The sequence below is a fragment of the Globicephala melas genome, chromosome 7 (genome assembly GCF_963455315.2).
Source record: "Globicephala melas chromosome 7, mGloMel1.2, whole genome shotgun sequence".
NCBI classification, from domain to species: domain Eukaryota; kingdom Metazoa; phylum Chordata; class Mammalia; order Artiodactyla; family Delphinidae; genus Globicephala; species Globicephala melas.
This window is the reverse complement of record NC_083320.1, coordinates 43,273,570-43,283,891: the sequence shown is the minus strand read 5'-3', so window position 1 is coordinate 43,283,891 and position 10,322 is coordinate 43,273,570. Positions and strand designations below refer to the sequence as shown.

At 41.5% G+C, this 10,322-nt stretch overlaps 1 protein-coding gene across 2 annotated transcripts in view; it reads left to right on the top strand.

Moving 5' to 3' along the window:
* The first annotated feature begins 409 nt into the window (after positions 1–409).
* Positions 410–10,322, top strand: part of GLS (glutaminase) — a 76,037-nt gene continuing 66,124 nt past the window's right edge. Inside the window, exons 1-2 of one of the 2 annotated variants that reach the window (XM_060302134.2) lie at positions 410–1,085; positions 6,655–6,677. In XM_060302134.2, coding sequence (XP_060158117.1) covers positions 658–1,085; positions 6,655–6,677 — 451 coding nt within the window. In that variant the 5' untranslated portion in view covers positions 410–657. The remainder of the gene's footprint in view (positions 1,086–6,654; positions 6,678–10,322) is intronic. The other variant, XM_060302132.1, reaches the window with a different exon arrangement.

The following is a 10,322-nucleotide window of genomic DNA, read 5'->3' as shown; positions in this document are numbered from 1 at the left end:
CTGACCGTCGGCCCCTGGGCGGCAGGGGCTCTTGCCAATCAGTCTCCGAGACAGTTCGAGGCCCCAGAGTCCAGGAGCCCATCCGCTTCGTAAATGACGAGACCACTAAGGCCCCAGTTCCCAACGAGGGCACTCTCGGTGCTGACGAAGCGAGAGAAAAGGGGCTACTCCGGAGCCCTGCCTGGCTCCCCCGCCTCACACGTCAGTTTGACTCCTCCCCCCAGTCCCCCGCCACTCTTCCACACCACTCTCCGCGCACCGGACGCCGAGAGAAATTTGACTGCTCCAGTCACCAATCAGAAGCGAGGTCGGTGATCTGAGCTAATCGGAGCAGGCGAAGGGGGCAGGCCGCCGGCGTCCTCCCGCCCCTAGGAGGGTGAGCGCCGAATGTCTCGGGCCCGCCCCTGCGCCTCAGCCTCAGTGCGGAGTCCTCCGCGGTGTGAGAAGTAGCCGCGGGCAGCCTCAGAAGCAGCAGCGGCAGCAGTAGCGGCGGCGGCGGCGCCTGTGAGAGCCGCAGCCGGGACCACACCCACCTCACTGTCCCTGCCCTCTTTTGCCCTCTGGCCGTCCCGCCGAAGACCAAGTTCCCGGAGGAGAGCGGCCGCCCACGTCTGGAGCATCCTCCCCTGTTGAGCGGGCACTGACGGACCCGGCGGCATGATGCGGATGCGAGGCTCGGCGATGCTGCGGGACCTGCTCCTTCGCCCGCCCGCCGACGCCTGCGCGGTTCTGAGGCGGGCGCAGCCCCTCGCCACCCTGTGCCGGCGCCCCCGTGGCGGGGGACAAGCTGGCCAGGCGGCCGCCGCGCGGCTCTACCCATGGTGGGGCGGGGGCGGCCGGCCGGCGGGACCCCTCGTGAGGGGCCTGTCCAGCTCCCCCTCAGAGATCCTGCAGGAGCTGGGCAAGGGGGGCACGCCGCAGCAGCAGCAGCAGCCGCAGCAGCAGCCGCCGCCGCCTCCGCAGCAGCCGCAGCCCGGGGCGTCGCCGCCCGCGGCCCCGCCGGCGTCCGGCCCCAAGGACGGCTCGGGGGAGACAGACGGGATCGGCAACAGCGAGGGCAAGGAGCTGGTGGTTTCAGGCGAAAAGTGAGTGTCTCCGCGAGGCGCAGGAGGCCTTGTCCCGCGTGGGGCCCGGGCCCGGGAGGGGCCTGCGGTGGGGAGGGATGGGAGCGGAGGTTCGAGAAGGAGAAAGAAAGAGATGCCGGGCGGCCTGCGCAGTCTGCGCCATGTGATTAGGCCCGGCCCCGCCCGCGCCTTCCCCGCCTGAGCCCCTCGCTCGGCCCTCACTTCCCTTCCCCGCCGCCGGGTGGAGCAGCCAAGGGGCCGGAGGGGCCAGCCTGCCACCCCCCTACCCCCCACCACGCTGGAGCTGTGGCAGCCCGGCCCACGCCGCGTGCTCAGCGCCCCGGCTCCGGGCTGCAGTGCCTGGCCGCCCGCCCAGCTCTTGGTGGGTGGTGCCCCACGAACATCACCGAGTGACATTTAGGAGTCGGGCGATGGGCAAAGCGTGTGCCTTCCTGACTCGCTGCTTTTCTAGGCTCGAGTTTCCTCTCTGCCTGCCCTCCTTCGATCTCTGCCACCGTCTCTTTGGAAGCCTAACGTAGCAGAGTATTCTGAATATTTCTGGAGTGGCTTCTTCAGGCGTGTGTAGAGCCATCTGGGGCACCGGAAATAACGTTTCCGAAAGGAGATTAGGAGGAAAAGGGTCATGTGGCCAAGAAGACAGGGCACGCAGTACAGACCACCTGTTGGCACTGAGGACCAGCTTTGGCCTGTCTGACATCTTCCACAAGATGGGCGAATTTTTGAAAATACAACTCAAAATAGCCAAGATGAAATGTGACGGGTAAAACACTAACTCAGAAAAAACCCGAGTTAAGTAGCGTTTGTGGATTAAATAAATTGTGATAGGGTGTTAACTCATCTATTCCGCACAGCAGTTGAGTTTTAAAACAAAATTGGTTTTTCCTACGCAGTATGAGAGGATATTTGTCTTGAGTTAATATAAATGGACGCAAAGTTTTTCTCACTGTAGGTAAAAATTTACCTGCCTGCTTTCTTTATATCCTGCTATTTTTCTGACTTTGCACTGACGTTATGTGACCTGTTTTGCTTCCCTTCTACTTACATTGCTTTTTCCAGCACCATAGTATCATAAGTCAAACTGAAAGTGTGATTCTTATACTTTCAGTCTCAGACCTGGCTTAATGTTTCCTGTAATTGAAATTGGCACCTTCCTAAAACGTTCCAAGTTAAAGTTGTTTTCCCAGACTGAAAAATGTTATTTAAAAAAAAAATCACTTGGTGATGAGCAAAATTTGTGATATCCTGTGATAATGGTTTTATGCCACAAAGTAGCCTATGACTGTGGCAGGTCATTTAACATCTTCAGTTGGATGACTCAAATGTGTTCACATTCGAAAAAGCTAGACTTTTGTCAAATTTCTACCTCTTTAATGTTCTTGAGAGACTAGAATGTGTATGCTTTTTTTTATACATCTTTATTGGAGTATGATTGCTTTACAATGGTGTGTTAGTTTCTGCTTTATAACAAAGTGAATCAGTTATACATATACATATGTTCCCATATCTCTTCCCTCGTGCGTCTCCCTCCCTCCCACCCTCCCTATCCCACCCCTCTAGGTGGTCACAAAGCACCGATCTGATCTCCCTGTGTGCTAAGCTGATCTCCCTGTGCTATGCGGCTGCTTTCCACTAGCTATCTATTTTACGTTTGGTAGTGTATATATGTCCATGCCACTCTCTCACTTTGTCACAGTTTACCCTTCCCCCTCCCCATATCCTCAAGTCCATTCTCTAGTAGGTCTGTGTCTTTATTCCCATCTTGCCCCTAGGTTCTTCGAATGTGTATGCTTAATTTCATTTGGTACTCACTTACCTTACTTTTAACATCATCTGAATTACCAGGCATGTAACAAGTTTAAGTACAGGTGCCCAGAATTGAAAAATGAGGTTACTAGCATTTAGAAGTTGTCCTTAAAGGTTATATGATGGGAACAGCCTTCTATTGAAAAGATGCCTTGCATTCTGTCTCTTCAGTGGCTCTTGTAGCCCTCTTTTTTCCCCTTCTGTCAGATAGAAAATTGAGCTGCTTTTGTGATTTACATGTTTCCCAGAAGCTTCTAGCTCCATTGCTGTCAAAATAAGAAATCATTTCTTAGCAATAACTTTGAAACACTGTTTTGTCTAATACTTATTGACAACTCTACATAAAAAATGTCCCATCCTGTCCCTCCCAGCCCCCCCAATAAAACCTGTTTAGTGAGGGAATCCTTCAAGAATATTTGCTCAATCCCACTACTGGTCATATACCCTGAGAAAACTATAATTCAAAAAGAGTCATGTATCACAATGTTCATTGCAGCTCTATTTACAATAGCCAGGACATGGAAGCAACCTAAGTGTCCATAGACAGATGAATGGATAAAGAAGATGTGGCACATATATAGAATGGAATATTACTCAGCCATAAAAAGAAACGAAATTGAGTTATTTGTAGTGAGGTGGATGGACGTAGAGTCTGTCGTGCAGAGTGAAGTAAGTCAGAAAGAGAAAAACAAATACCGTAAGCTAACACATATATATTGAATCTAAAAAAAGAAAGGTTCTGAAGAATCTAGAGCCAGGACAGGAATAAAGATGCAGACATAGAGAATGGACCTGAGGACACTGGGAGGGAGAAGGGTAAGCTGGGACAAAGTGAGAGATAGCATGGACATATATACACTACCAAATGTAAAATAGCTAGCTAGTGGGAAGCAGCTGCATAGCACAGGGAGATCAGCTCGGTGCTCTGTGACCACCTAGAGGGGTGGGATAGGGAGGGTGGGATAGGGAGGGTGGGAGGGAGACGCAAGAGGGAGGAGATATGGGGATATATGTATAGCTGATTCACTTTGTTATAAAGCAGAAACTAACACCATTGTAAAGCAGTTATATTCCAATAAGATGTTTAAAAAAACCAAAAACCAAAAAACCCTCAGTATATTAAAATTAATAAAAGTATTAAATATAATTATATTAAATATATAAAATAAACGTTAAAAAATTTTTTTAAAAAACGAATATTTGCTCAGATGCCCTGGGAGTTTGAATGGCCAATAACAAAACCTTGTTTACCTTAGTTCAAAGGAGTCTGTTTTTGCCACCAAAGTTTGGAGCAATAGCTAGATGGATTTAGGAGCAATCTAGGTATATGAAAAACCTGAGAGCTTTCAATCAAGGATTTCAGGAGTGAACCCCAGCTATCTCCAAATTACATTATAAAATTAAGAGCACTGGCCTCAAGATTGTGAAAAAAATTTTTAATCTGATTAAAGGTTTATTTCCTGAATGATCTTGTTTTTAAGTGTAGCTTTCTTCCCTTGACTTCATCCATTTTGACTTTATGTGGTAAACATTTCTTTTATTCTGGGAGGTAAGGTTCCAGCTGATCCTGTTATCCTTTCTTATGCTCAGCTTCCAAAGCATAGGTCATCCCTGAATCATCAAGCCACCTGGAATGCCAGCACTCAGGTTTCTGCCAGGTTCTATAGATGATTATTAAAAGAAATAGCCACGTGAAAATTAAATGAGTTAACATTTTGTAAAAGGCTTATTGGGACAATATTTGGCATTTGTTAAATACTCTATAATTTCTCATTTTAAAAAATTGCTTCATTTTTTGTAAAACCTTACAAGGACATTAGCCTTTGAATTTTAGGCTCAAATGAGAAATTTCTTTTTTTTTTTTGGTTTCCAGAAAAAATTTCTCTTGAGAGATCGTTGTACTTCTGTGAAAATGTGATACGCACTGTTTACTTTTTTGCCCTGCTTACCAGTAAGCTCAGAGTGAATTTAATACTTAACCATAGCAATTTTATTAGTTCATGTGGCTGGGATATTTGCTTTTCCTCCTTCCCTTGGTCTTACTTTATATTTTACTAACCATACCATATTATATTCTGGAAGGAGGTACGATGTAAGTGAGTTATCTTCTTATCTTTTTCCATAGTCAGACTCTTCGAACCACCGTCATCCTAGCCATCTCCTTCAACCAACTTCAATTCTGGTTTAGGTCACTGGTTAAGGTTAAGATTTTACTACTGTCCTAAATATCTTACAGAAAAATATAATGTTCATTGCTCAGTTTTCCCTGCAGTGCTCTTATTTAATTTTGTTATTATTATTCCATCATTTAGGAAACCACTTTGCATGGCTCTCTTCATTTTTTATTTTATTTTATTTTCCTCACAGATTTTATTTTATTAGTAGTATTTTTTTGGAATATAATTGCTTCACAATGTTGTGTTCGTTTTCTCTGTACGATGAAGTGAATCAGCTATACGTATGCCTGTATCACCTCCCAGCCCAGCCCCCACATCTCACCCATCTAGGTCGTCACAGACTGCTGAGCTGAGCTTCCTGTGCTTTGTAGCATCTCTTCATTTTTTAAATTGTTCTCTCTTGTTCTGTGGCTCTTTTTGGATTTGCTCACTGGGTAAACCCTGAGGCTGAGAGGCCTTTGCTTCTTTCCCACTTGTCTACCTTCTCCATGGCATATCCTCTAATCTTTGTGTAGATAATAGTTCATCTTTCATCCAAGCTTTGTTCTCATATTTATCTCCACATATCTGATGACTTCAGATTTAAAATCTGTACCCCCATATCCATTCTTTTGTCTCATTTCAATCTATTTTGCATGTTGTTTCAAGATTAATTATAGAGTTTTAATTTCAAAATACTACTTCCAGAAAACCAGTATGGACTGGGATGAGCATTATATCAAAAAGTGCTATGTAGCATTTGAGATTCTTGATTAACCTTTATTTTAGGCCAATTATTGCCCAACATGAACGTTTTTATCACACTGTCTCTTCTCTCTCAAGAATGCCACACTTCATTTCTGTAAAACCCAGAAGTGTATATTCTGTCTTAGTGAAGGATCTCTGGGAAGCGTTGGCAGGTGGGGAAGAGGGCACGTATTTTTAAGTTACTTTTTGTTTGGGCATTTTATTTTTTAATTAGAAAGGGAAAGAGAAAGAAGGACCATGCTGAGAAAGTATCAGCATGTGTATGCTCTTTAGAAAATAGGTAATTCGTACAGGATACAATATTGAAAGTATTTCATTAAAATAAGATCATTTTCCCCCTGTCAGATTGGCAGATGTTAAATTAAGTGATGCCAAGGGTATAGGAAATAGGAACTCTTAAGTTGCTGATGGAAGTATAAATTCACCTGTTTTGGAAGGCAGTTTGGTAGTATCTGTTAAAAACTGCATACCCATGATGCAGTAATTGTATGTTTGCTCATCTATATAGTTACAAATATATTAAAAGAGAAGGTGCAAACAAAAATGATTTCCGCTAGCTTCAGATAATATGATTTTATTTTGGTAGTTCATATTCTTTTTTTTTTTAACATCTTTGTTGGAGTATAATTGCTTTACAATGGTGTGTTAGTTTCTGCTTTATAACAAAGTGAATCAGTTATACATATACATATGTTCCCATATCTCTTCCTTGCGTCTCCCTCCCACCCTCCCTATCCCATCCCTCTAGGTGGTCACAATCAATGGAAATCAAGGGGGAAAGAATCGTTACCCCACATGCTGTGCAAATTGAATTTCAAAGATTAAGTACTTAAGTATTTCAGCAACATTGAATTAGGTCTATTGTATAGAATAGTACTGATAACGAGGTTGAAGAAGTATTTGGGAAATATAGATAATATATTTTGGAATAGAAAGAACCTGTGTTGAAATAGGGGACAAATTCTGTTATGATCCTTTAATAATGCATTTGCTTTTAATTTGTAAAAGTGAACATGTTTACAATTCACTTAAACTAAAATCAAGATTGAAAATACATTTAATTTTGGGTGTGGGGCTTCTCAGTGAACCCGTCAGTCATCTTATTTGCGATTTCCTCAAAATTAAAATTCTATTCTAGATTACAGTTATCAGTGAGTTTGAGTTTTGTTTGAATGGCCAGCCATAACATACATCATAAAATTTTTTGCTGCCTAATGTTTATTTTAAACCACATGTATCTATTTAGCTATTGATAATATCTGGACATAATCTGTAATAAACTGCAAGCTCTTAATTAATACTTAGATGTAATTCACTGAAGGAGCATGAACGAGATCCTGAAGTTTAGTCTACCTGAGTTTCAGCTTCTTGTTTCTAGGCTTTACTTTTTTTTTTTTTTTTTTTTTTTGCGGTACACGGGCCTCTCACTGTTGTGGCCTCTCCTGTTGCGGAGCACAGGCTCCGGATGCGCAGGCTCAGCGGCCATGGCTCACGGGCCTAGCCGCTCCACGGCATGTGGGATCTTCCCGGACCGGGGCACGAACCCGTGTCCCCTGCATCGGCAGGCGGACTCTCAACCACTGCGCCACCAGGGAAGCCCCCTTTTACTACTTTTTGTAAGCAACTGGAGATCAAACCGCATAGAAAATTTTGTATTATAACTTCTGACTTAACATTATATTCTCCTATATCCCTAAAAAGTTATCTGTATTCATTTTATATTACTGAATAAGAAATTCTCATGTGGATGTACCATAACTGACTTAACCATTCCACTTATGTGGACCACAAATTTTCCCCCACTTTTCTCTAATAAGTATAATACTGTGCCAAAAATATTAGTGAATAGATCTTTCTACACCTCAGTTTGTTTTGTTAGCCTAGATTCCTAAAAAGGTACAAATATTTTCTCTGTCATCAGAGAAAATACATCTGTTTAATTTAAAATTTGTAAATCTCTACCTTACTGTCCTAGTCTGCTATCCTAATAGCCTGTTTTTAGTATGTATAACGGTAAGCATCCTCACATTGAAAAAAGTTATGAAAAAGTTTATGAATGGATTTATACAGCTATTTATCAGCATTATCTAGTTGTATTCTCTTTTATCCTCAAACATCAAACTTTTTAATTTCTAAACTGCTTTTGGCGTAAGTCTCCTTAGAAAATGTTGCCTATTTTTCTGCCATATTAAAATTTATATTATAAAATATAGAGTTTAACATTTCTTGTTCAACTTAGGTTTACTGTAAGGGGGTGTTACTGTACTGTGCTAAAATACAGTTATGTTCTAAGACAAGTATTGGCAAACTTCTTCTCTGAAGGGTCAAATAGTACATATTTTGGGCTTCACAAGCTATCTGGTCTGTTAAAATTATTCAGATTAGCTGTTGTATTGAAGAAGCCATAGACAATAGGTAAATGAGTAGGCATGGCTGTCTTGCAATAGAACTTGATTTACAAAAACCTGTGGCCATTGCGGTAGTTTGCTATTAGTGGCCCCTGCACTAAAATGTATTTATTTGTGTAAGGTTTTCTCTCATACTCTGATTGGTTCTGTTTTGAATGGTTTGTTCTTTTGTGGATTTTTGTATCTTGTATCAGTTGCTACATTTTGTTTTTGGCCTCCATGTCCCCACTTTAGCTATTTTCCCTCACTTTCACCTTCTGTATCTAATTCTCCTTAGCTTTAAAAAAAATTTGAGGTAAAATTAATGTAACATAAAATTTACCCTTTTGACCATTTTTAAGTGTACAGTTCAGTGGTATTAAGTACTACCATTACTTTTTAAAAGAACCCAGATAATTAAGCTTTATATGTAAAATATGTATCTATAGATCCTTTATGTCTACATGGGTCCTGAGTGAGTAAAGTTTATGATCTTTAGTATAGGAGTTTAGGAGGACATCTATTTTGAGCAGCTCAAAAACTGAGAGTTAGAGTTGGAAGTGACTTTAAAGACATCTAGTTCCACCTCATTTTACATATTTTATAAACTGGCTACAGGTATTAAATGACCTAACCAAGTTCGTACAATATTAGGACTTACTGTGTTTTTTCTTCCAATATTAGGAGAATAATAAAGTACTTTATTGAATTGATTACTTTTTTAGGTTCAGTATTCGAGAGACCTTAAAAACCCATCTCCACAGCTGAAGGTTTTTTCTCTTCTGTTATACTCCCTACAGGTTGTTATTCATCTCTGCTTGAATACTTCTTGACAAGAGAATTTAGTCCCTTTGAAGGCAGCCCATTCCATTTTCAGAGTTGTTTTGTTTTTCCTTATGTGTAGCTGGTCTGCCTTTTGTTAACTTCTACCTATATATTTTAGTTATTTTGAAGAAGTCATCTCTAGTGTGATATCAAAGTGATTGCAGTAACAGAATTCACACATCTGTATTTTTACAACTAGAATGATTTGTTAACGGATACTTGACAGAAGGAATACAAGGTTGGAAGGACTAACAGAATTGGACCTTAGGGACTTGATCTGCCCAGGTCCTCATTCTCCCATCGGAGTCAGGCAGACTGTCCCCCTGGGTTAGACTTCTAAAGCTCTACACATGGACAGATTGCCATCAGCTGATGTGGACAGCCTGGCCACTTCCTTACGTAAAGCTGGCTTTTGTGCTTCTTACTTTGACTTGCTCTTGAATAAATTTAAATAAAGTCCAGCCAAAACAGCAGCCCTAATTTAATATAATCTCATCCTTGCTTTGTACAAGGTACAGTTTCAACAAGGCAGAATAACAATTTAGTCATCTAACATAAGTAATTCCCCTATTAGCATTTTGGTTAGAAATTCTTCAATATGTAAGGAGTCTCATCTTTCATTATTCTGAATAAACTCCAGGTATTCCTCCTAAAATGGAGTGTAACAACTCAGCACAGCCAGTGTGGCATAGCAGGAGGAATCTGGGATTAGGAACCAAGTACTGGCTTTCTAGGACTAAATCTGGTCCAGTCACTTAAGAGTTGTGTGACATTGGACATACATATTGCTTGACTTTGAGACTCTGTCCTTATCTGTAAATAGGGGACAGTTTACCCACTTTGCTTTATCACATGAAGTTATAAGATGAAACAACAGAAAGTCCTTTTTTAACAATAAAACTTTAAAAGATGTAAGATTTTGTTTTTAAATTCCCCAATAATTAGCCTTGGGACAAAATGATTTAGAGATTGAGCAGAATTTATCACTTTGTCAGATTTACAATGGTATATGGTCAGCCACTATCAATTCAGCTTTCAACCTCACAGGTTTAATCTGCTAATTTACTGGTGTTGATGGACACTTTCTATCAGTCAGATCACTCTGAAAATCAAAATGATAAACTGATTTAGAAACAACTCCAGATATTTTTTAAAGATCATTGTTTTAAAATGAAGACATAAGTAAAAACACCAAAGCATTCTTTTTTATTCTATCAGTGAGCATCATTTTTTTAAACCTAGTTGAAAGTTTTTGATTATCTAATAGGTTTACCACACTACACTGTATTACGCATTTG